General features: G+C 44.6%; 1 protein-coding gene and 2 long non-coding RNA genes across 6 annotated transcripts in view; 2 read left to right on the top strand and 1 right to left on the bottom strand.

Moving 5' to 3' along the window:
* The window catches only part of LOC127918320 (semaphorin-6D-like), a 39,162-nt gene extending 12,867 nt beyond the window's left edge, over positions 1–26,295 (top strand). The window contains 19 exon segments of the mRNA XM_052501632.1: positions 363–539; positions 2,449–2,621; positions 5,895–5,957; positions 6,535–6,636; positions 6,761–6,851; positions 7,126–7,245; positions 7,646–7,734; positions 9,996–10,213; positions 11,155–11,286; positions 13,575–13,666; positions 13,669–13,729; positions 13,916–14,089; positions 14,701–14,841; positions 15,126–15,203; positions 16,650–16,708; positions 17,243–17,299; positions 19,864–20,108; positions 22,236–22,343; positions 22,346–26,295. Coding sequence (XP_052357592.1) covers positions 428–539; positions 2,449–2,621; positions 5,895–5,957; positions 6,535–6,636; positions 6,761–6,851; positions 7,126–7,245; positions 7,646–7,734; positions 9,996–10,213; positions 11,155–11,286; positions 13,575–13,666; positions 13,669–13,729; positions 13,916–14,089; positions 14,701–14,841; positions 15,126–15,203; positions 16,650–16,708; positions 17,243–17,299; positions 19,864–20,108; positions 22,236–22,343; positions 22,346–23,440 — 3,210 coding nt within the window. The 5' untranslated portion in view covers positions 363–427 and the 3' untranslated portion in view covers positions 23,441–26,295.
* LOC127918322 (uncharacterized) lies at positions 797–1,565 on the top strand. 3 transcript variants are annotated; one of them, XR_008099770.1, is made up of 3 exons: positions 797–981; positions 1,064–1,120; positions 1,503–1,565. It is a non-coding gene; the product is annotated as an uncharacterized LOC127918322 (long non-coding RNA). The 3 variants fall into 3 exon arrangements; XR_008099771.1 differs by lacking the exon at positions 1,503–1,565 and adding an exon at positions 1,339–1,401; XR_008099772.1 differs by lacking the exon at positions 1,503–1,565 and adding an exon at positions 1,216–1,278.
* LOC127918321 (uncharacterized) lies at positions 11,300–11,765 on the bottom strand. Of its 2 annotated transcripts, none has more exons than XR_008099768.1 (3): positions 11,744–11,765; positions 11,510–11,713; positions 11,300–11,479 (listed from the first exon to the last, which is right to left on the bottom strand). It is a non-coding gene; the product is annotated as an uncharacterized LOC127918321 (long non-coding RNA). The 2 variants fall into 2 exon arrangements; XR_008099769.1 differs by having other exon boundaries at positions 11,510–11,683.
* Positions 26,296–27,152: the final 857 nt, after the last annotated feature.

The raw sequence follows: 27,152 nt of genomic DNA, 5'->3' as shown, positions 1-27,152 counted from the left end.
AATAGACCTGTGTACAATAGTCCCTGGTAAAAGGGCTTCAGAGAGAGAATGAGAGAGAAATTGTGTGTGTGTGTGTGTGTGTGTGTGTGTGTGTGTGTGTGTGTGTGTGTGTGTGTGTGTGTGTGTGTGTGTGTGTGTGTGTGTGTGTGTGTGTGTGTGTGTGTGTGTGTGTGTGTGTGTGTGTGTGTGTGAGAGAGAGAGCTATAGAGAGCGATTACAGAAAATGACAGAGGAAAATATAATTTTCTTTGGCGATTTAGAATATACAGGTATTTGGTATCAATACTGAAATCTGTTAGTTTTGGACTTTCCTGACGATGTGTGTATCTGTATTTCATGACTGATCGTCACTGTGTTTCCAGGTAACATCTTGTTGGGTGAGAACCAGGCAGGAAGGAGTGGTCTCAGACCAAAAGCAGCAACAGTCATGGTTTGGAGAGCAGGCCTTCTGCTCAGCATACTGCTAGCTACAGCCACACACACCATGTCTGCCAGCTTCCCAGAGGACAGTATACCCCTGGACGCTGTCGATGCACACTGTGAGTACCCACACGCTGCACGTACACACACACTCAGGTTAGTCTCACTCACAAGACAGCAGCATCATGTCTCAGTACAATTTAATTTCCAATCAGCTTTTATGCTGCACCCTGTTGTCATGAATTATTGATGTCCCATTGTCCTGCATGTATCAGTGAATAGTGTATTGATGGTGTACAGTGAATAGTGTATTGATGGTGTACTGTAAGGTCTTCATGGTAATGTAATGTGTATCAGTGAATGAATAGTGTATTGATGGTGTACTGTAAGGTCTTCATGGTAATGTAATGTGTATCAGTGAATAGTGTATTGATGGTGTACTGTAAGGTCTTCATGGTAATGTAATGTGTATCAGTGAATAGTGTGTTAATGGTGTACTGTAAGGTCTTCATGGTAATGTAATGTGTATCAGTGAATAGTGTATTGATGGTGTACTGTAAGGTCTTCATGGTAATGGTATCAGTGAATAGTGTATTGATGGTGTACTCAGTGAATGTGTAGTGTATTGATGGTGTACTGTAAGGTCTTCATGGTAATGTAATGTGCATCAGTGAATAGTGTATTGATGGTGTACTGTAAGGTCTTCATGGTAATGTAATGTGTATCAGTGAATAGTGTCTCTTCATGGTAATGTAATGTGTATCAGTGAATAGTGTATTGATGGTGTACTGTAAGGTCTTCATGGTAATGTAATGTGTATCAGTGAATAGTGTATTGATGGTGTACTGTAAGGTCTTCATGGTAATGTAATGTGTATCAGTGAATAGTGTCTTCATGGTATTGATGGTGTACTGTAAGGTCTTCATGGTAATGTAATGTGTATCAGTGAATAGTGTATTGATGGTGTACTGTAAGGTCTTCATGGTAATGTAATGTGTATCAGTGAATAGTGTATTAATGTCTTCATCTTCATGGTAATGTAATGTGCATCAGTGAATAGTGTATTAATGGTGTACTGTAAGGTCTTCATGGTAATGTAATGTGTATCAGTGAATAGTGTATTGATGGTGTACTGTAAGGTCTTCATGGTAATGTAATGTGTATCAGTGAATAGTGTATTAATGGTGTACTGTAAGGTCTTCATGGTAATGTAATGTGTATCAGTGAATAGTGTATTAATGGTGTACTGTAAGGTCTTCATGGTAATGTAATGTGCTCAGTGAATAGTGTATTGATGGTGTACTGTAAGGTCTTCATGGTAATGTAATGTCCTGAATATAATGGTGTACTCAATCTGATCAGTAGTATGTCAATCCTGTCCATCGTCAGGCATTAACTAGATTCCCTTCCTCTGTGATGTACACAGGGAATACAAAGACTGCTGACCTGGCATACCATAACTCTCTCTCTCACTCAGTCTTGTATAACTAACCTTGGGGGGGACGCACAAAACCTGCACCTAAACTAAACCCTAACTACTAACCCTAAACCTTAACCCTAGCTGTAACCTGAACCTAAACTAAACCCTAGCTACTAACCCTAACTGTAACCTGAACCTAAACTAAACCCAAACTACTAACCCTAAACCTTAACCCTAACTGTAACCTGAACCTAAACTAAACCCAAACTACTAACCCTAAACCTTAACCCTAACTGTAACCTGAACCTAAACTAAACCCAAACTACTAACCCTAAACCTTAACCCTAAATTCCCTAGAAACGGCATTTGACCTTGTGGGGACCAACAAAATTCTGTTCGTTTACTATTCCTGAGGCGACCACCGTGCTGTATCAGCAGCCTGAATTACACTACTGAGACATTTCTATAAAGCTGTAACACACAACATGTTTATGCTTAATCAATAACCTGATTGATAGTGTGTGGCCCTCAGAGCCAGTGTGTGTGTGTAGCACTCTGAAAGCTTACATGTGCGTGATCTCTAACTAACATGTGTACGTGTGTTTCAGTCTCGCGGCAGTACCCAGTGTTCCGAGGTCGTCCGTCGGGGAACGAGTCACAGCACAGACTGGACTTCCAACTGATGACCAAGATACAGGATACACTGTTCATCGCTGGAAGAGACCAGGTGTATCTAGTGAGTCTCCGAGAATCCTACAGGAATGAGATCATTCCCTACAGGGTAAGTCTGCCTGTCTTTGAGTTTGTCTGTCTGTCTAACCACAAGTTACTTACTGAGTTACACACAAGTCGTCTGTAGAAAAACGACCCCATCAATCACATAATTAACAGGCTATAAATGAGAGTGGAAATGGTTCTTTCTATAAATAATGGGGCCAATGTGTGACATTGGGATCAACATTTCAAAGTGGTTTGAAACTAAAATGAAATGTTTTTTCATAGATGAAATAGATTGGATGCATACATGGTGTTGTTTCGGTAGCCTATGTGGTTGATGCAGGGATACATAATAAAGCCATGAATAATGGTAGCATTAATCTCACCATCCCTGGTTTAATAATGAGAAAGTGAACAAAAAGCAGGTTCCTTTTTAATGGAAGACTTTGTATGGGAAGCCAACAGATGTCTTCATAATAACTGCACATGGTTTTACCAACAGAGTACTGCAACACCCTTCAATTGAATTCCATTGAAACGGTGGGAAACTGTGGCCACATTTCTCACAAAAACGGATCAAAAATGAAATCACAGATAATTATAAGGGAGCAGGGGAACTTATAAATGGGCTACAAGAATTAAAAATAATTTTCAAGCACCAGATTTTCAAGGTAGGCCTATTCCAGTTCTTGAATTTCTGAGCTCCAAATTTAATTTCAAGTAGGCTACTTCAAGCCTCCTTGTATTGTTTCAAATTGCAGGTATAACATGGAGAAAAAAATGTCTTTGTCTCGTTATTTCATTACCAGATCATAATGTCAATAAGCCCACTAGGCTGTGTAATTTGTTGGCATTATATCCAGAATAATTCATAGGAATAGCATTGGTGCTGCGCACAGTAGACTCCATGTCCAATCGGAGGCACAAAAACATATGAAAACATGTACTCAGTACATAAAAGTTTTCTCTGTTAAATCTAACGAGGCCCTGCTGTAAATCAAGCAGGAAACAACAGAGGATCCGCATGAATTCACAAGGGATATTAGATCCAACGTGGATCCAGGAACAACTGTCTTCACCGGTGTAACGAATGAGACACCAAAATATGATTTTTTCCCAGCACTCTGGCTGTAGTTGCATTGCATACGCTTTCACAACAGCTGTTCGTTCAGCACTTGACTGTCATTCAGAAAATTCCTTCCTGGATCAGATGATGATGTGTGAAAATATTACGGCGTACCTAATCAGCTGGACACCAAATGATCACCCAACAAGTATTAAGCATAATTATTGAAGAACCGGAGGGTCTTCTGTCCGGACCTCTGGCAGTCTCTATGGGGGTGCCACAGGGTTCAATTCTTGGACCGACTCTCTTCTCTGTATATATCAATGATGTCGCTCTTGCTGCTGGTGAGTCTCTGATCCACCTCTACGCAGATGACACCATTCTGTATACTTCTGGCCCTTCTTTGGACACTGTGTTAACAACCCTCCAGGCAAGCTTCAATGCCATACAACTCTCCTTCCGTGGCCTCCAACTGCTCTTAAATACAAGTAAAACTAAATGCATGCTCTTCAACCGACCGCTGCCTGCACCTGCCCGCCTGACTTAGAATACGTGGACAACTACAAATACCTAGGTGTCTGGTTAGACTGTAAACTCTCCTTCCAGACCCACATCAAACATCTCCAATCCAAAGTTAAATCTAGAATTGGCTTCCTATTTCGCAGTGGACATAGATATCCCTAGAAAATGTTCCTATTCATGAAAATCACAAATGAAATATATTGAGACACAGCTTAGCCTTTTGTTAATCACCCTGTCATCTCAGATTTTCAAAATATGCTTTACAGCCAACGCTAGACAAGCATTTGTGTAAGTTTATCATAGCCTAGGATAGCATTATGCCTTGCTAGCAGCAGGTAACCTTGTCACGGAAATCAGAAAAGCAATCAAATTAAATCGTTTACCTTTGATGAACTGCGGATGTTTTCACTCATTAGACTCCCAGGTAAACAGCTAAAGTTCATTTTTACCCAAAATATTATTTTTGTAGGTGAAACAGCTCCGTTTGTTCTTCACGTTTGGCTGAGAAATCACCCGGAAATTGCGGTCACCACAATGCCGAAAAATATTCCACATTAGCTCCATAACATCGACAGAAACATGGCAAACGTTGTTTAGAATCCATCCTCAAACGCTAGTGTTTTCTATTGAAAGCTGTCAATTATATGCATATTCTAGCATCTTTTCCTGACAAAATATCCCGTTTAAAACGGGAACGTTTTCTTTCCAAAAATGAAAATACTGCCCCTAGCACCAAGAGTTAAGCACCAACTGTCACAGCAACTCACCGATTACTGCACCTGTACATAGCCCACCTATAATTTAGCCCAAACAACTACCTCTTTCCCTACTGTATTTATTTTATTTATTTATTTTGCTCCCTTGCACCCCATTATTTTTATTTCTACTTTGCACATTCTTCCACTTGCAAATCTATCATTCCAGTGTTTTACTTGCTATATTGTATTTACTTTGCCACCATGGCCTTTTTTTTGCCTTTACCTCCTTATCTCACCTCATTTGCTCACATTGTATATAGACTTGTTTCTACTGTATTATTGACTGTATGTTTGTTTATTCCATGTGTAACTCTGTGTCGTTGTATGTGTCAAACTGCTTTGCTTTATCTTGGCCAGGTTGCAATTGTAAATGAGAACTTGTTCTCAACTTGCCTACCTGGTTAAATAAAGGTGAAATAAATAAATGATCAATTTAGGTTTTAAGTATCAAGGTACATTGACTCTTTCGGTTAGAAGCATTAACTTTTGCAATCACATACATTATTTTGGATTTGTGTGCCCATAAAAACAGTTTTCATAACATAAGGAGACAAGAAATGGTTACACTGCATTTCTGAGATCTCTATACAAAACAAAACTGCCCAACAGCTATATCCAGGATTCTTACAGGGTTAAAGTTCAATGTCTAATTGAACTGATTACTGCTTTATACAGTATATGATATAACGACAACTTACACTGCCATAAATGCAAGGACAGAAAAGTAATTTTTTATGTAATACGATTTTGGACAAATCCGTCAAGACGCCAATCATGATAAAAGGTTAAACATAGGTTTTTAAGTAAACTTTGATTGAATATAGCTATGATCCCCCATTACATCTTCATGTAATGACATGACATTGTTTTTGCAGATTGTAGCTGTAAAAAGTTGTCCAGTGTGGGAAATCCCAAATGCTGAATTGTGTATGTTTGTGCTTGCCTGAATGTATGTGCCTCAATATGTGTGTGTGTGTGTTGATGTTTACAGAAGTTAACATGGAGGTCAGGCGAGGCAGACAGAAAGAACTGTGCCATGAAGGGGAAACACAGAGTAAGACTTTACTATACTTACTATACTATGTTACTACTCACTGCCTTTCTACTGACTACTATAGACTCTCTACTCTCGGCTTTACCTCTCACCTCATATGTCTTATCATCTACTATAGCTGCCATTATAGCTACTGGCTATAGCTGCCATTATAGCTACTGGCTATAGCTGCCATTATAACTACTGGCTATAGCTGCCATTATAGCTACTGGCTATAGCTGCCATTATAGCTACTGGCTATAGCTGCCATTATAACTACTGCTATAGCTGCCATTATAGCTACTGGCTATAGCTGCCATTATAGCTACTGGCTATAGCTACTACATTATTATAACTACTGGCTATAGCTACCATTATAACTACTGGCTATAGCTACTGGCCATTATAGCTACTGGCTATAGCTGCCATTATAGCTACTGGCTATAGCTGCCATTATAGCTACTGGCTACTGGCTAGCTGCCATTATAGCTACTGGCTAAATTATAGCTACTGGTTTATAAGCTATGATAGCTGCCATTATAGCTACTGGCTAAACTTTATAATATGATCTCTCTCTCTCTCTCTCTCTCTCCTCCAGGATGAGTGTCATAACTACATCAAGGTTCTGGTTCCCAGAAATGATGACCTGGTGTTCATCTGTGGAACAAACGGCTTCAACCCCATGTGCCGGTACTACAGGGTAAGACAACAGCAGGGTGTGTGAGAAACATTCTCTCTCCCTCCCGCTCTGCCTCCATAAGCACCTATTGTTTACTATGCCATCCGTGTCTTTGTTAACGGAGTGCATGTGTGTCTATGTGTAGCTGGATAACCTGGAGTTTGATGGGGAGGAAATCAGCGGACTAGCACGATGCCCGTTTGACGCCAAGCAGACCAACGTCGCTCTGTTCGCTGGTATAACCACACACACACACACACACACACACACACACACACACACACACACACACACACACACACACACACACACACACACACACACACACACACACACACACACACACACACACACACACACACACACACACACACACTGTGACCATAGCAACTAGGGTTCATAAGTCAGTCTGTAAACAAACAGTTTGTACCAGGGTGTCAGATCCACATGTCCAGTCTGACAGAATGGAATGTGTTTGTCTGACCTGTGTGTGTGTGTGTGTTGTTTCAGACGGGAAGCTGTACTCGGCAACGGTTGCTGACTTCCTGGCGAGCGACGCAGTGATCTATCGTAGTATGGGTGACGGCTCGGCCCTCAGGACTATCAAATACGACTCCAAATGGCTGAAAGGTAAACATAGCAGTGTGTGTTGACCGCAGACTCTGTCCATGTCCCTGTCCTGCGAAGACGTCCTGTAGTTCTGCTCTGTCACACTATCTAGGTCAACTTTTACACGCAGCTGTAACAGGAACACTGAAATATTCAGGATGGATGCAGAGAGAGAGAGAGAGAGAGAAGTGGGGAAGAAGGGAGGAGGGGAGGAGTTGAACAGAGAGAGACAGAGTTGAAGGGTAGGACAGAGGTAGTTATGTATAGACAGAGGTAGTTATGTATAGACAGAGGTAGTTATGTATAGACAGAGGTAGTTATGTATAGACAGAGGTAGTTATGTATAGACAGAGAGAAAAAGAAGAGAGGAGAGAAAAAAGAGACGTGACAACACAAAACCTCTGTCCCCTCTCTCTTCCAGAGCCCCATTTCCTGCATGCAGTGGATTATGGGAACTATGTCTACTTCTTCTACAGAGAGATCGCAGCAGAACACAACAACTTGGGCAAGGTAACACACACACACACACACACACACACACACACACACACACACACACACACACACACACACACACACACACACACACACACACACACACACACACACAGTTTACTAGACAACATTGTGTATTATAAATATTGATGTATTATAAATAGTAAACACTATATTACCAGACAACAGACAGTGTTGTAGAAAAGTGCCGAGTACAGCAGAATGTGTAAGGTGTAGTTTGGTAGTGACTGAACTGTAGGTCAAACTACTTTACATGTAAACCCTTTACCCATGGAGAGGATTCACACACACACACACACACACACACACACACACACACACACACACACACACACACACACACACACACACACACACACACACACACACACACACACACACACACACACCACACCCTTGGTGGTAATGGATGTTTTATGCAGTTGTTAGTTGCTTTAGCCACCACAGGCCTCATATTTACCCATGATGCATCATTCAAAGAATGGGCGGCCAGGCTGAAACCGTGGGATGATAAATATTTTAGTGCTACTAATGCTGGGATGTGTGTGTGTTCCTGTGTGTGTGTGTGTGTGTCGATGCTGATGGGTCTGGGATAACACCTGGGCAGATGGAGCTTTGCACTGGTCAATTATTTAAGCTGTTTCTGCTGACTGCTTCACACGCTTCATTTAAACCACAAGAGCTCTAGTCCCCCACACTCCAACACCCAGAGCTCTAGCCCTAGTCCCCCACACTCCAACATCCAGAGCTCTAGCCCTAGTCCCCCACACTCCAACACCCAGAGCTCTAGCCCTAGTCCCCCACACTCCAACACCCAGAGCTCTAGCCCTAGTCCCCCACACTCCAACACCCAGAGCCCTAGCCCTAGTCCCCCACACTCCAACACCCAGAGCTCTAGCCCTAGTCCCCCACACTCCAACACCCAGAGCTCTAGCCCTAGTCCCCCACACTCCAACACCCAGAGCTCTAGCCCTAGTCCCCCACACTCCAACACCCAGAGCTCTAGCCCTAGTCCCCCACACTCCAACACCCAGAGCTCTAGCCCTAGTCCCCCACACTCCAACACCCAGAGCTCTAGCCCTAGTCCCCCACACTCCAACACCCAGAGCTCTAGCCCTAGTCCCCCACACTCCAACACCCAGAGCCCTAGCCCTCCCCCACACTCCAACACCCAGAGCTCTAGCCCTAGTCCCCCACACTCCAACACCCAGAGCTCTAGCCTAGTCCCCCACACTCCAACACCCAGAGCTCTAGCCCTAGTCCCCCACACTCCAACACCCAGAGCTCTAGCCCTAGTCCCCCACACTCCAACACCCAGAGCTCTAGCTATAGTCCCCCACACTCCAACACCCAGAGCTCTCCCCCAGCCCACCCAGTCCCCTACCCACAGTCCAACACCCAGAGCTCTAGCCCTAGTCCCACACAGTCCAACACCAAGAGCTCTAGCCCTAGTCCCCCACAGCCCAACACTCCAACACCCAGAGCCCTAGTCCCCCACAGTCCAACACCCAGAGCTCTAGCCCAGAGATCTAGCCCAGTCCCTATCATATAGCCCCTTCCTATAGCCCAGTCCCCATCATATGGCCCAGGCCCTATAATATAGCTCCATCCTATAGCCCAGTCCCCGTCATATAGCCCAGTCCCCGTCATATAGCCCAGTCCCTATCATATAGCCCCGTCCTATAGCCCAGTCCCCATCATATAGCCCCGTCCTATAGCCCAGTCCCCATCATATAGCCCAGTCCCTATCATATAGCCCAGTCCTATAGCCCAGCCCTATAGTCCAGTCCCTATCATATAGCCCAGTGCCTATCATATAGCACCGTCCTATAGCCCAGTCCTATAGCCCAGTACCTATCAAATAGCACCGTCTTACAGCCCAGCCCCTATCATATAGCCTAGCCCCTATCATATAGCCTAGCCCCTATCATATAGCCCAGTCCTATAGCCCAGCTCTGTCCTAGTTCAAGGTTAATCAGACTGAGTAAAGAGGTGTGTGTGAATCAGGTTTAGGGCTAAGAGGTGTGAGTGTGAGGCGTTTGTTCAATCGGAGCTTCAAACAAATGTCCTCTCTGACACAGGGTCCTGGATAAGCATGTGTGTGCGCCCGCGCGTGTGCTTGTGTATGCGTCAGTGTGCGTCACACTGTGAGGCCACAGGATGAGGCAGATGTCTTATTCAGAGGGCGGAAGTGTTTTAGTGATGCTGATTGCAGAGTCTCTCTCTCTCCCCCCTGCTCCCCCTTTCCTTTCCAGGCCGTCTACTCCAGAGTGGCTCGTATCTGTAAGAACGACGTAGGCGGGTCTCAGCGTGTGTTGGAGAAACACTGGACGTCCTTCGTCAAGGCCAGACTCAACTGTTCTGTTCCTGGAGAATCGTTCTTCTACTTCGATGTTCTACAGTCCATCACTGACATCATCAACATCAACGGAGTTCCTTCTGTGGTGGGAGTCTTCACTACACAGATGAACAGGTAAGGATGGACACACTGAGGCTGCATCCCAAATGGCACCCTATTCCCTGTATAGAGCACTACTTTTGACGAGGGACCATAGGGATCTGGTCAAAGTGGTTCACTATACGGGAATAGGGTGCCATTTGGGCTACACTCTTTGTAATATTGGTGTAACAGATGTGTTGTTATTGTGAATCTCTTGTTGTGTGTGTTTTCTCCATATCTAGTTAATAGTAGTTGTGTAACAGTGTGTATATTAGTAGCTATAGTTAATAGTAGTTGTGTAACAGTGTGTGGTTGTGTTCCTCTCTTCAGTATCCTAGGGCCTACAGTGTGTATATTAGTAGCTATAGTTAATAGTAGTTGTGTAACAGTGTGTGGTTGTGTTCCTCTCTCTTCAGTATCCTAGGGCCTACAGTGTGTATATTAGTAGCTATAGTTAATAGTAGTTGTGTAACAGTGTGTGGTTGTGTTCCTCTCTCTTCAGTATCCTAGGGCCTACAGTGTGTATATTAGTAGCTATAGTTAATAGTAGTTGTGTAACAGTGTGTGGTTGTGTTCCTCTCTCTTCAGTATCCTAGGGCCTACAGTGTGTATATTAGTAGCTATAGTTAATAGTAGTTGTGTAACAGTGTGTGGTTGTGTTCCTCTCTCTTCAGTATCCTAGGGCCTACAGTGTGTATATTAGTAGCTATAGTTAATAGTAGTTGTGTAACAGTGTGTATATTAGTAGCTATAGTTAATAGTAGTTGTGTAACAGTGTGTGGTTGTGTTCCTCTCTCTTCAGTATCCTAGGGCCTACAGTGTGTATATTAGTAGCTGTAGTTAATAGTAGTTGTGTAACAGTGTGTGGTTGTGTTCCTCTCTCTTCAGTATCCTAGGGCCTACAGTGTGTATATTAGTAGCTATAGTTAATAGTAGTTGTGTAAAAGTGTGTGGTTGTGTTCCTCTCTCTTCAGTATCCCAGGGTCTGCAGTGTGTGCGTTCTCCATGGATGATATAGAGACGGTGTTCAGAGGACGATTTAAAGAACAGAAAACACCTGACTCTGTCTGGACCGCCTTCCCAGAGGAGAGACTGCCCAAACCCAGGTATATACCTGTACCTTTCCCTAACCCAGGTATGTACCTGTACCTTTTACCGAACCCAGGTATGTACCGGTACCTTTACCCAAACCCAGGAATGTACCTGTACCTTTACCCAAACCCAGGTATGTACCTGTACCTTTACCCAAACCCAGGTATGTACCTGTACCTTTACCCAAACCCAGGTATGTACCTGTACCTTTACCCAAACCCAGGAATGTACCTGTACCTTTACCCAAACCCAGGTATGTACCTGTACCTTTACCCAAACCCAGGTATGTACCTGTACCTTTACCCAAACCCAGGTATGTACCTGTACCTTTACCCAAACCCAGGTATGTACCTGTACCTTTACCCAAACCCAGGTATGTACCTGTACCTTTACCCAAACCCAGGTATGTACCTGTACCTTTACCCAAACCCAGGTATGTACCTGTACCTTTACCCAAACCCAGATATGTACCGGTACCTTTACCCAAACCCAGGTACTATACCTACAGTATGTCAGTCTCTAACCCTGACCCAAACCCAGGTACTATACCTACAGTATGTCAGTCTCTAACCCTGACCCAAGCCCAGGTACTATACCTACAGTATGTCAGTCTCTAACCATGACCCAAACCCAGGTACTATACCTACAGTATGTCAGTCTCTAACCCTGACCCAAGCCCAGGTACTATACCTACAGTATGTCAGTCTCTAACCCTGACCCAAGCCCAGGTACTATACCTACAGTATGTCAGTCTCTAACCCTGACCCAAACCCAGGTACTATACCTACAGTATGTAAGTCTCTAACCCTGACCCAAACCCAGGTACTACACCTACAGTATGTCAGTCTCTAACCCTGATCCACTCCCAGGTACTATACCTACAGTATGTCAGTCTCTAACCCTGACCCAAGCCCAGGAACTATACCTACAGTATGTCAGTCTCTAACCCTGACCCAAACCCAGGTACTATACCTACAGTATGTAAGTCTCTAACCATGACCCAAGCCCAGGTACTATACCTACAGTATGTCAGTCTCTAACCATGACCCAAGCCCAGGAACTATACCTACAGTATGTCAGTCTCTAACCCTGACCCAAGCCCAGGTACTATACCTACAGTATGTCAGTCTCTAACCCTGACCCAAGCCCAGGTACTATACCTACAGTATGTCAGTCTCTAACCATGACCCAAGCCCAGGTACTATACCTACAGTATGTCAGTCTCTAACCCTGACCCAAACCCAGGTACTATACCTACAGTATGTCAGTCTCTAACCCTGATCCACTCCCAGGTACTATACCTACAGTATGTCAGTCTCTAACCCTGACCCAAGCCCAGGTACTATACCTACAGTATGTCAGTCTCTAACCCTGACCCAAGCCCAGGTACTATACCTACAGTATGTAAGTCTCTAACCCTGACCCAAGCCCAGGTACTATACCTACAGTATGTCAGTCTCTAACCCTGACCCAAGCCCAGGAACTATACCTACAGTATGTCAGTCTCTAACCCTGACCCAAACCCAGGTACTATACCTACAGTATGTAAGTCTCTAACCATGACCCAAGCCCAGGTACTATACCTACAGTATGTCAGTCTCTAACCATGACCCAAGCCCAGGAACTATACCTACAGTATGTCAGTCTCTAACCCTGACCCAAGCCCAGGTACTATACCTACAGTATGTCAGTCTCTAACCCTGACCCAAGCCCAGGTACTATACCTACAGTATGTCAGTCTCTAACCCTGACCCAAACCCAGGTACTATACCTACAGTATGTCAGTCTCTAACCCTGACCCTGACCCAAGCCCAGGTACTATACCTACAGTATGTCAGTCTCTAACCATGACCCAAGCCCAGGTACTATACCTACAGTATGTTCGTCTCTAACCCCGACCCAAGCCCAGGTACTATACCTACAGTAGAGAGACATGGTCTATGACCACACGCATGTACACACACACACACACACACACACACACACACATTATTAGCAGTAAATAATTAATCTGATATTTAGACGCGTAGCTCAGCTCTCTCCCACACGAAGTCCACAGAGCTGCTCATTATGGTGGTAAATAATGAACATTCTAATCCTCTGTTATGACTTTATGTTTACGGTGATACAGCAGCACGTCTCTTTGTTGTCCTGACAGGCATCTGCTCCTCTCTCATACCCTAACCCCTCTCCTCAGTTCAATTCAATAGTCAACATTATTAGTCCCTACAGGGTGATGGTAGCTGGGCTCATGTGTGACCTGTGTTGACCTTTGACCCCTCTCTGACCCCTATGACTCCAGGCCAGGCTGCTGTGCGGGTCACGGCCAGGCTGAGTCCTATAAGACCTCTATAGAGTTCCCTGATGAGACCCTCCTCTTCATCAAGTCTCACCCCTCATGGACTCCTCCGTGCCTAACATAGGAGACGAGCCCTGGTTCACCAAGACACGCGTCAGGTAAGCACACACAGACAAACACACACACATCGCAAGAGTTGCTTGTGGGATCTAAATTCCCGGGTAACAATCAACAAAAAACTCAATCAAAATGCTCATTTGTAGATCGCACGGATGGCCTTTAAATACTGGCTTGATAATTCCTACTGAAGTCTGACTGTCCTCCTGTCTTGTCCTTGTCTCTAGGTACAGGCTGACAGCCCTGGCGGTGGACAACGCGGCTGGTCCACATGGTAACTACACGGTGCTGTTCATTGGTTCAGAGGCGGGCGTGGTGCTGAAGGTTCTAGCCAAGACTTCCCCTCTGTCCCTAAACGACAGCATCCTATTGGAGGAGATTGACCTGTTCAACAGAGCCAAGTACGGAACACTCACTACACGTCTCTCACTGTCTCTCTCTCTTACTCCCTTTGCGTCTCTGTCTTAGTCTCTTGTCTCTCACTGTCTTTCTCTTTTTGGTCTCATCTCTCACTCTGTGTTTTTTCTCTTTCACGCTGTGTGTCTCACACCGTCTGTCTCTCCCTCTCTCTTCCTCAGTCTCTCGCTCTCCTCTTTCTTCTTCTGTCTCTCTCGCTCTCCTCTTTCTTCTTCTGTCTCTCTCTCTCTCTCTCGCTCTCCTCTTCTTCTTCTGTCTCTCTCTCTCTCTCTCGCTCTCCTCTTTCTTCTTCTGTCTCTCTCGCTCTCCTCTTTCTTCTTCTGTCTGTCTCTCTCTCTCTCTCTCTCTCTCTCTCTCTGTCTCTCGTTCTCTCTTGTCAGTAAGGGTATCAGGGCTAAACAGTGCCACTGTGATTACATCTGGAGAGTGAAACCGTAGACAGGCCTTTCTGATAAACAACCGATCAAGTAACCTGTAATCTGATTTCTGATTCTCCTCTGTCTCCCCTCCACCACCCACCCTCCCTTTCTCTCTCTCCCCTACTCCCTCTCCTCTCCCAACCCATCTCTTCCCTCTCTTTTCTTCTGTCTCCCAGGTGTCTGTCTAACAGTGAGGATGACAGGCATATTTTGTCGCTCCATGTTGACAGAGACACACACAGTGTGTATGTAGCTTTCTCTAGCTGTGTGGTTCGCATGCCTCTCAGCCGCTGTGAGCGACACACTAACTGCCACAAGTGAGTCAGACACAGACGCATACAGACACACACACACACAGACACGCGCATTCAGAAACATGCACACACTCCACACCAAGGTTACTTTCTGCTGTACCTGGTCACAGGTTTGTGTGTTTATTGATGTGTTTTTCTCTATCTACATGTCATAAACACTGAGTACCTGAAGCACACTGGTTAATATACAGCCAGACAGAGGTTAACTGGTGCTGTCTATTTAACCCTGTATGGTGAACTGTATATTTACAGATATATGTTAACCCTGTGTTGTGTTTCTCCCCTAGGTCTTGTATAGCGTCCAGGGACCCCTACTGTGGCTGGATGCCTCATGGAGCCTGTGAGAGGATCCTGCCTGGAGTTCTGTGAGTACCAAGTATTACAATACTAAATAGTATGCATACTCAGGGCCCTAAAGTGCGATCAATTTGATCTCATATGCAACAAAATATTTTGCTGTGCGACCTGGAGTTTTTCATTTGGGAGCACCAGTGTAACCCCAAAAATCTAAATATTTGTTTTTCTTTATTTTTAATAATAATGTTTGTAATGATAAGGCTTCGTTGTAACGTTGTTTCCCGAGCGCAGATTCGTTAGCACCATGATTGCACCATTAATCCAGTGGAAACTGCTTGTTTTTAGCCCAAACATTTCAAAAGATCTGACTCATATTACTGGAGCAACATTTATCTCTTCCGGTCACTGATTGGCTTTTACATTCATAACATGTCACGGGCCTTTCTAAAACTATTGGCAGGACACATTTTACATTCATAACATGTCACGGGCCTTTCTAAAACTATTGGCAGGACACATTCATAACATGTCACGGGCCTTTCTATTTACATTCATAACATGTCACGGGCCTTTCTAAAACTATTGGCAGGACACATTTTACATTCATAACATGTCACGGGCCTTTCTAAAACTATTGGCAGGACACATTTTACATTCATAACATGTCACGGGCCTTTCTAAAACTATTGGCAGGACACATTTTACATTCATAACATGTCACGGGCCTTTCTAAAACTATTTGCGGGCCGCATTTGATATATGCCATTTAGCATTTGTTTTACACCTTGTTCAGTCATGTTTGTTAGCTCATTAGCTAGCTAGCAAACGACCTGGTAACTTTACCAGTATATCCAAACATTTGGAGGCACAGAAAGAAAGGGAATAGCTTCTTCAGGAGATCAATGAATGAATGGAACAATGAATGGTACAAGCATTTCGCTACACCCGCAATAACATCTGCTAAATATGCGTACATGACCAATAAAATTGTATTTGATTTGAATGAGAGATGTCCTGCATGACATCATCACAAATGCTCTTAAAGAGACAGTGAACAATTTTCGATGTAATGCATCTCAATAGGAAAATAGTGCTTTTACATAAAGTAGAAACCTTATATTCCCCAAAATTACTTTTTCATTTCAATGACAGGTATCTGTATCAACATTTTAGGTTTTTATAATAAACACATGTATTTACAGGGTTCCATATGAGTTTTTAGGGCACAACATGGGCTGTAGAGCAGCTAGACTTCATATAGGCTACATCTCAATCCATTTCAAAAATCAGATTTTCTGGTTCTCCTAACCTTTTTAAAGGCGGGAGGACCAGTGCTACCAATGAAAAATGTAAATTTAGAGCCCTGTGCGTATTAAATATTACAACACTACCACAGTACTAAGCTAGGGTACATACTACAGAGTTCAGGAAAAACTTGAATAAAGGAAGGAAATGTTGGTTAGAGAGGTTTGGTTCTCGGCTCTAATCTTCTCCCCTCTGCCTCTCTCTTTCAGGTCTGGTTATGAGCAGGATGTAGAGTTTGGGAACACGGTTCAGCTGGGAGACTGCCATGGTGAGCCCCTCCCATTCATACCAACCCATCTCTTTCTCACTCTCTCTTGCTACCACACACCATCAGTCTGCACAACCAACCAGTAACACACTACCAGTAACACCAGTAACCACACCATACCAACACACCAATCAGTAACCCTCCCTACATGGTTCTATGTTCAGTATTAACATACACATCCACCGTAGATCCACATACTGTACACAGCCAGGCCACCTGTAACTAATGCTGCCTACTTGGAGGGGAGAAACATAGACGTGCTCTACCAGTAGCAGTACTAAGACAGTGTTGCTATAGGAGACACACCAGGCCGAACCATAGAACTAGAACAGGGGATAGAGGCCATGCATAGCTGTCTCTCCTCTAGAGACAGACAAGACTTGGAGCAATAGGCCTACTCAGACAACCTGTCCTTTAGCATTTTATCATTTGATTCAAAAGAACTACACTCTTAGTTATCGGGGCTTTTTTTTGTTTTGGGACTTTACTTTTGGGTTCCTTTATACTGATTTCTTGTTCCTTTAATTGTTTTAGTGTTTTTGGCCACTACATCAGCGACAGATTACAAATCATTTGGTGACCCGACCTCTGGTTAGTTGGATCTTTTATTCAGCTGGTTTCTTTCTTTCCTTGAACTCCGAACCCCTCTCTCCTTCCATCCTTCCTTCAACGCTGCTCACTCTTCATCTTATTTAACAAACCTCCTCTTCTTCAACACCTTTTTATCTTCTTCATCATCTCAACAAACATCATCACCGGGTCTCATCAGAAATCTCCATCTCCACACGGACTCATTTCCTCACTTCATCTTCCTCACGCACTTCCTCTTTACTTCCTGCATGCTCACTCGGCGCCCCTCCCTCCTCTGACGTCATCACTGCTATGAAATCATCGCTGCTGTGTACCAAATACCTTCCTCAGACAACTCTCACCCTTTTCCCCTTTGAAACTGTATCCTGTCTCAACAAAATGAATCTTACAACTGTATTTCTATGACTGGTAATGATAAATAAAATAGCTCTTGAATCAGAAAATGTATGATTTTTTCAAACAGCATTATCATAAAACATAAAAGCTATTATGTTATGTATACTAACCCACATGTGCGTACACATACCAATCCATGCCTACTAACCAGGATGTAAGCTAACAGCCTGCTGGCCTCATGTCTACACACCGTGTTAACAGTTTGTTTGTCACCACAGACATGGAGTTGTCATCTACGTCATTCACAGACCAGCCCAGTGGGCCCATACACCCCCAGTACCCCAGTACTCACCCCCACCCTGAGCCCCCATCCTGGGTTTGGTCCTGGGGAAGGGCCTGGGGCTGGTTTTCCAGACCTGTATGGCTCAGGGTTTGTGCAGCAGGATGACCCGGCCACCTCCCATTCACTAGAGTCACTCCCAGGGGGCCTAGAGGGTAAGGCCTAGCAGGGAGAGAGAGAACTGCTGCCACCACACTGTATGGAGCCCTGACAGTCACACACAGTACACACAGTACCAGTACCTGACACACACACACAGTACCAGTACCTGACACACACACACACAGTACCAGTACCTGACACACACACACAGTACCAGTACCTGACACACACACACACAGTACCAGTACCTGACACACACACACAGTACCAGTCAAAAGTCCAGACACACCTACTCATTCAAGGGTTTTTTTTATTTTTACTATTTTCTACATTGTAGCCAATCAGAAAACCCCAGAAAAACCCTCTACAAGAAAAACCCTTGAATTAGTAGGTGTGTACATTTTTGACTGGTACTGTACACACACACACACACACACACACACACACACACACACACACACACACACACACACACACACACACACACACACACACACACACACACATGCACGCACACGCACCCCACACACGCACACACGCATACACACACACACGCATACACACACACACCTTCACACACACACCTACACACATACACACATACACACACACATACACACACACACACACACACACACCACACACACACACACACACACACACACACACACACACACACACACACACACACACACACACACACACACACACACACACACACACACACACACACACCTACACACACACACACACACACTCAGGGCAGGTATTTGGGATTACCATCAATTGATATAGCAGATTACATTTTTCAGATTTTGTTATGATTTATATTTCATCCAACTTCATGTATTTTGATTTATTTATTGATTTATTGTCATGATTATAATGATTTTCTACATGGTGAAAATGTATTTTCTCCCTTTTTTAAACAATTCTTTCAAATCTTATCTTCAAACCATCTGCACTTCTATATTCTTTCTTCAGACTCTTTATTTTTCCCTTGTTTCTCTCTCTGCCAGTAGACCCTATAACCCTGGCTGTTACAGTTGAAGGGTTAACCCTGTTCCCGGGTGTAAAGGGTTAACCCTGGGAGTTTTGTAACCCTAGGAGCGTTAGAGCACGTCCCAGGCCTGTCCATTAACCCCTCCGGCTCCAGGACCTCTCTCTGTCTCTCTCCTGCTCTGTGAATGTTTAACTCGTCCATGTCTGTGGTTACTAACCAAGCTGCAGTCTAGAAACAGAACAGCCTCACCATGTCGAGAACAAACTACAACCTCTTCCCTTTGACAACGCTGGGGAGTCAATGGTTCATTGTCTTTTCTGATTTTGTGAGAACAAGTCTTTCTCTGTTCTGGTTAGGAATACACTAACCCTGGTTAGGAATGCACTAACCCTGGTTAGGAATGCACTAACCCTATTTCTATCAGGACAAACGTTTGACACTTGGTAGGGAAAAAGCAACACTTCAATTCTTCCTGTTCAAACTAACATAAAACTACTTCTTCTAGATTGGCTTACATCACCGGAGTGGTTGTGGGATCCTAACCATTTTCACCATGTATTTACAATTAAGAATGACGAGAGTGGAAGCCAATCTGAATGGTTTTGGCAACGATAAAATCCCTGTTGGATAGCAGACAGAATACCTTTAAGGGGAAAAGCAGAGAAACCATGCATGACTGAGTGTCTACAAACACACCTGATATAGAGGTGTAGTGTAAAACTGTGATTGGCTGTGATTGTGTGTGTCAGGGTGTTCGTTAACCAATGGGGTGTGTGACTTCAGGTGTGTGGGAGATCCAGGCGGGAGAAGCCAATCAGATGGTCCACATGAATATCCTGATCAGCTGTGTGTTGGCTGCCTTCCTCCTGGGGGCGCTAGTGGCCGGCCTGGTGGTGTTCTGCTACAGAGACTCCTTCCTCCGCCACAAGCCCCGGCACGCCCACAAAGATGCAGAGTCAGCCCCCTCCTGCAGCGACTCCACCGGATCCTTCGCTAAGCTCAACGGGCTCTTCGACAGTCCTGTCAAGGTAACCTGGAGCCCTGAATACAGAGTGCAATTTATGAGTCAACACATTATTCAGTAACTGAGTGTTACAGACTGACATTGTCGTTGCATCTTATGTAGATAGATAGATAGAACCAGAGTGCGAATTATACCGTGACATTCAGGGTGCGGCGTCCACAATTTATTTTATTTTGGGGGGCGGGGGAAATAGACATCTGCATGTACTCTGATCACTGGAAATAGACATCTGCATGTACTCTGATCACTGGAAATAGACATCTGCATGTACTCTGATCACTGGAAATAGACATCTGCATGTACTCTGATCACTGGAAATAGACATCTGCATGTACTCTGATCACTGGAAATAGACATCTGCATGTACTCTGATCACTGGAAATAGATCTGTTACTCTGATCACTGAAACACCAAAAATAGTGTGCCTACTGACATTGCATGTACTCTGATCACTGGAATACCATTGATTAGGCCAAATTAATTGCTGATCACTTGACATGACAAATCACTTAAATGTTTTGTTCCTGCATGAAAAGTAGAGACATTCGGCTACCATTGAAATGGGTCTGCTGACAAATTTAAATGTTTTGTTCCTGGGGAAAAAATGGGTCTGGTTAAAATGGGTGGTTACCCTGACACACATGGTCAATTTACTAGACTAGGCTACAATGTGTAGGCCTATAGAGTACCACAGTATGAGTCATAATACCCTCAATCGTTTTTCCACCATACATTTTTCCCATAGAGGATTTTAGAAACACTTCAAATAAGGGCTGTGTTTGGCGTAGGTTTACTTTGGCATGACGTTTTAATAACCGTTGGATGGAATGGTTGCACATTGCTATTTAGCTGTAGGCTGGTTGTCTAGTGATATTGGAGACAATCATCAGCTGATCCAGGCAAGAAAACTGATATTGATTGAAAATAATAAAGCTAAATAAATGGTCTACTTCTGGTCGCGGAGGGCACAGAGAACAGCGATACCCGCGCCCGCCTGAGAAACAAAGCAATGAGCGCTCTGAACAGCTGACTGACAAAAGCAAACAATTATGAATGAACGGATAAATGTAATGCATTGGAATTAAAGGCTATTTTTAAGCAAGTGCAAAGAAAAATGAGCAAGTGCAAAGAAAAACCTGTGTTTAAAGGAGCTCAGCTGAGGCTGAAATTCAGCACTAGTGAGTGGACAGTGCTGTGGACAGGAGACGGTTTGTGCAGCCTCATAGAAATCAATGGTGACAGAAACCATGACAGAAAGGTGGGGTGTTCGATTAATTTATAAACATTTATTTTCATATTTACCACTGCTTTTAAACAAATAGGAGAATAGTTAAATTAGCATTATTTATTTAGCATTATTTATTATTATTATTATATTATTATATTATATATTATATTATATTATTATTTAGACCCCCCCCCTCCCAAAAGTTGGACTTTTGTTTTATTCAGGGGAGCTGAGCCCCCCCCTGGCTCCCCTGTAATTCACATTTACAGTGCCTTCGGAAACTCCAAGTGGGCTGTCATGTGCCTTTTACTGAGCAGTGGCTTCCATCTGGCGACTCTACCATAAAGGCCTGATGGTAAGTGGAGTGCTACAGAGATGGTTGTCCTTCTGGAAGGTTCTCCCATCTCCACAGAGGAACTCTAGAGCTCTGTCAGAGTGACCATTGGGTTCTTGGTTACCTCCTTGACCAAGGCCCTTCTCCCCCGATTGCTCAGTTTGGCCACGTGGCCAGCTTTAGGAAGAGTCTTGGTGGTTCCAAACTTCTTCCATTTAAGAATGATGGAGGCCTCTGTGTTCTTGGGGACCGTCAATGCTGCAGACATTTTTGGGGTATTGTGTGTAGATTGCTGAGGATTTATTTTTAGTTAATCCATTTTATAATAAGGCTGTAATGTAACAAAATGTTGAAAAAGTCAAGGGGTCTGGATACTTTCTGAAGGCACTGTGTGTGTGTATGTATGTATGTATGTATGTATGTATGTATGTATGTATGTATGTATGTATGTATGTATGTATGTATGTATGTATGTATGTATGTATGTATGTATGTATGTATGTACAGTATGTGTTGGCTGGAGGAACCAAATTAACAAAGCCCTCTCTTCTGTCCTGTCTTGTCTCCAGGAGTACCAGCCAAGTCTGGACTGTCCCAAGCTGTACACCAACTTACTGAGCAGTGGTAAGGACCTGACGCCTAACGGAGACACCAAGACCATGATCCTCCGGGACGGCTGTCAGCCCCGGAGCTGGCCGCCCTGCCCACCCCCGAGTCTACCCCTGTGCTGCAGCAGAAAGGCCTGCAGCCAATCAGGAACCAATGGGAGCGAGCCAATCACCACGGGAAGATCAACGGATCCAGGAAGAACTCCAACTCTACCTCCTCCTCCATTGCCAAGAGTCCCCAGTTCCACCCCAGTTCCCCCCCCCCTCACCCCCAGCCCCACCCCCACCCTGCGCTGGGACACTCCCACATCCCCAGCGCCGTCGTCCTTCCCAACGCCACGCACGAATACCGCAGTGGTTACCATGGAAACCCGACCGACGACGTCACGCCGCCGCGCACCCTGGACAGGAAGCCAGAGAACATGGAACACCTGCAGGCCACGCCCCCTCATTCTAAAGGAAGCAGGAAAGAGCAGAAGAGGTCGCTGGATGCCAGGAACACACTGAACGACCTGCTGAAGCACCTGAACGATGCTAACACGGCTAATGCTAGCTCCAAGGCTATCCTCCAAGAGGGGGCCGGCTCAGCGCCCCGACCCAGCAGACAACACCTGATGCTGGAGCCTCTAGGGGACATCACTGAGGTTCCCCCCAAGGTCCCCAGCCGAGAGGCCTCTCTTTACTCCCCCTCCTCCTCCTCATCCCTGCCCAGGCACAGCCCCACCAAGAGGGTAGACGTCCCACTGCCCTCCACCCCTAGCTCCCCCACAGGCAGCCTGGGTATGGGAGGAAGCATGAGCGGCACCCTGGAGAGGAGGTACGGCTCTCATCACAGGATCTCTTCTCACAGACACTCCCTCACCGCCACCTCTCCCAACGGGGTCAGTATGGGGGTGTCGTTGTCCCACCAACACAGTATGAACAGAGGGGGGTACATGCCCCCCACCCCTCCCTCCAGACTGGACTCCCAGAGGGGGCTTCACTCCCCCCATCAACACCCCCACCCCCCCTCCCTGTCCCGCCAGAGCAGCTACAGTGGGCACGGCTCGCTCCCCCGCCAGGGGCTTAAACGAACCCCGTCCCTAAAGCCTGACGTCCCCCCTAAACCCAACGCCTTCACCCCACAGACTCCTCAGATGAGGGTGGTCAACAAGTACAGCTACTAGGACACCATAGACACTATGGAGTGTACTACCAAGTGTACTAACTGGGACGGGGCAGGGGCACTACTGAGTATGCTCTAGAGCCAGACTGGTTGTGAGAAGGGGTGTCGGGGTGTGTTCCCCGTGGAATGATTCATTCCTTCACTCTAAAAAGAGAAAATCACACCAGATGTGACGTGGAGGTCTGTGTCTTGTCTTGTGGCTCCATGTTTCTCTCCATCTCACAACACACTGGTCAGTCTCCCCTAACCCTGACCCCTGGCCCTGACTCACTAACCCCAGCCCACCCCCAGGACATAAGGCAGGGTGGGGGTAGATGGGGGTAGGGGTCCTGAAGGGGACTAGCGTGGCCCCCAGTGTGTAGCCTGGCCCTATGATCCCGACTGTGGACGGTACGAGGTCTAACTCCGAGAACTACTTGAAGAATGGGTCTGATGTCTCACTGTCACTAAGCACTGTCTGTTTGTGTCACAAATGGCACCCTATTCCCCTTTGTTGTCAACTACTTCTGACCACGGCACATAGGCCTGGTTGTACCTAGTGCACTATATAGGGAATAAGGGTGCCATTTGGGGGACACCCTATGTCTTCCCATGAATGTGAACTGGACTGAACTGAACAAGGGGGAGGAATACAATAGAACTGTTTGTATCTTATCTGTCTGACTGATGGGGGAGAGCAGTGAGGAGACACACTAAACATAGTGTCCCTTTAGTGTCCCTTTAGAGGTGTTTAACTCAACTATAAAGACTGAGGAGGAAGGAAGGCAACAGAGAGAACACCACTGTGTGTCAGCTGGAGGGTAAAACCCAATGTACAGCAAACACATACACACACACTTTGCTTGGGGAGGTGAAAGGCCTGGCTGCCTACGTACCCTAACAGGGACCCTCTGTAACTCACTGGGATAACTACTAAACACGTTTGCTGCTATTGGTTTATGATGAGTAATGTATGTTGAGTGTATTTAGTCCTCTTATGTGTCTGTACCCTACAGCTGCCGTTGTCTCCTGACGTGTGTGTGTGTGTGTGCGTACAGACAATGCAATGCAATGCACTGTTATAACAGGCTCCAGTGACATCAGAGTCCTCTATCAACACATACCACTCTTCTCCTGTCTCACACAGACACACAGATACAAACGGGCGATGCAGAGACCTTTCCTCCAGTCTTTCAATGTAGCAGAGTGGTATTTAGAAACATTTCATCCAACCCACTTCAACAGGCTGATTTTGGTTTGGTTTTCTTTATTTTATTCAGAAATGAAAGACGTAAACATTTTAAGCAACACCAATGGGTTTAGTTCTGTCAGGTTGAAATGGCGTCCTGTAACATGTCTGTCTGTCTCACCTGCCAACTGCATGTCCATCACTAGTGTTAGTCTCTGTGCTCCGTTGGGAGTTCACACACTGCTCTCTGTGTGATAGTTGCCCCAAGGTACAGATGCAGGATCAGCTTACCCTCTCTCAAACCTAATCTTAACCATTTCCAGGGTAACTGATCTTAGATCTTCAGTTCTCTGGTTGCCATTTTGGTTCCAGAGGCAGTGTTGTGTTTGCAGTTTCCCAGTGAGTGACAAGTGTACAATCACACCAACATCTACCAATGTGTCCTACCAAGTCATGCTGGTAATGACAAGATACTGTACATATTATAAATATATGAGTATACATATTTTTAGGCCAGTTAACCCCAATCTGTGCATCGTGTGCCTTAATTCAACGAATGATTGATATACAGAAATATTGAGGGAAAAAAGTGATTTGGTCCTGAATGTCATTATTGTTACAATATAACCTAAGCAACTCTGATTATTTGAATTCAGAGTGAAATTTGTGTTCTGCATTTCAATTTGTATTTATCTACCAAACTGCAGTTATTTTGATTCTAGAACTAAGAGTCGGTTTAGTCACCAACATTCCATTACAGAATGCAGACTGAAGCAAAGCATGCTGGGATTACAGTATCCGTATATGACCTCATGAAGAAGAAGGCTGCTGATAGACCAAGCTGAGGTTCCATGCAGTGAATGTACTATTATGGCATGGGGATGTAGACTGACTCTTGTCTTTTCTCTAAACGCTTAGCTTCAAAACACTCAGCTCAACATGGCACTATACAGCCAATATACAGTAAACAGTCAATACAGTACTCAATAAACCATCCAACCCAGTATTAAGGTAAACACTCCGGGTAATGATAATAGATCAAAGATGTGTATCTGATGTCTTAATAAACTGTTCCATTAGAGTGAGCAGTGGTCATGTAACCGGGACATGTAAAACAACAGGATGTGGGTCAGATCTCACATTGACAATGAGGTTCATGATTTGGGTACATTTACTTTATTTGGGGAATTAATTTGTCTGCCTGTTTGTAACCCGAAGCCGCATTTTGTTTCAAAAAGATAATGGTATTAATTAAAGTCTGTTGTCTATCAGTCGTCCTCTGCTAACCAGCGTTTGGGCTCACACACACACACACACACACACACACACACACACACACACACACACACACCCCTGTTCCATGCGTCCAGACAGGCTGTGCTCAGCTGTCTTGTGCATTGCCATATTGACCTGGGTCTTTGTGTTGCAGTGTCAGTCTAAAGCGTTCCTACCCTCCTGTCTATCTATGCTCTGTGTGTGCAGATGAACCAGCCTCGTTGACATTACCTTTCTAATACTGTTCTGATTGGACAGTAAGCCCTCCTGATGTTTGTTCAGAGTGTTTGTAGATATGTTGTAAAGTTGGAACTGTGAATGTGTACAAAATGATCGTCTTTTGTTTCAGGACTTCTTGTTGAATTTTTTTTAACACTGCATGTATAGTTGAAATAAAATATTACTGCACAGAATTCTGATTCTGAGAGAGACCCTTGTTTTTCATGATTCTCAGAAGACAGCGGATTAGACCAGTGACTCTCTAATCCAGTTAGTGAGTACAAGATGCAGCGATCACTGAACTCACTAGAGGAGGCAGACATCAACATACTGTTCATGTTCAACTGTATTGATTTAGCAAAGCTTTTGTTTAATTAGAGTTTCATGAGTGAAATCTTAACTGGGACACTAATGCCTATATTTATACTAGTGTTCCTTCTTCAACATATCCCACAGCAGAAGAACAGGCTATTTGCCTCCATGCACCCCTGCTATCATCACAAACCACTAGCTAACATCAAGCACTATTTACACCTCTGCCAAATAATGTCCTGTTTTCCTCTGGCACTGAGTGAGCTACATATCTACAGTTAAACATGTAACACAGCATTGTTTCAGAAATAGAAATTCAAAATGTGGATGGAGATTTGTTAAGATTTGGTGTTGCAGGCCAGGCTGTTTCTGCTTAGGGTTGCCAATAAGTCATTGTTGCCTTGCCAATAGTGTTGTTGTCTTGCCAACAACAATGTTGATTTGTTGCATTTCCAAAGCTAAGTAGTGCTGTTGCATGCCTAGGCTTTACCTTAGTGGACTTACATGGTCTTGAGGTTTGCAGATGACCTTGGTTCGATTCCCTTTTGGTCATAGCAGCGCAGGATTGGTGATAAACATCTGAGAGGAGATCTGTTGCAGAGCAGAGGGTATTTGTGTGTGTGTGTGGTCATGTGGGAAAGTTTCCAGAGTGGTTTGTTTCCGTGGAGATGAACATCAGGTCCCTCCCTGCTCTGGGCTTAAGATCTGAGCCTCAGCACTGTGCCAGGCCCTTGAACAC

This window comes from Oncorhynchus keta, unplaced genomic scaffold, assembly GCF_023373465.1.
Source record: "Oncorhynchus keta strain PuntledgeMale-10-30-2019 unplaced genomic scaffold, Oket_V2 Un_contig_14015_pilon_pilon, whole genome shotgun sequence".
Classification (NCBI taxonomy): domain Eukaryota; kingdom Metazoa; phylum Chordata; class Actinopteri; order Salmoniformes; family Salmonidae; genus Oncorhynchus; species Oncorhynchus keta.
Note: the sequence above shows the minus strand (reverse complement) of the source record. Positions and strands in the feature narration are given on the sequence as shown.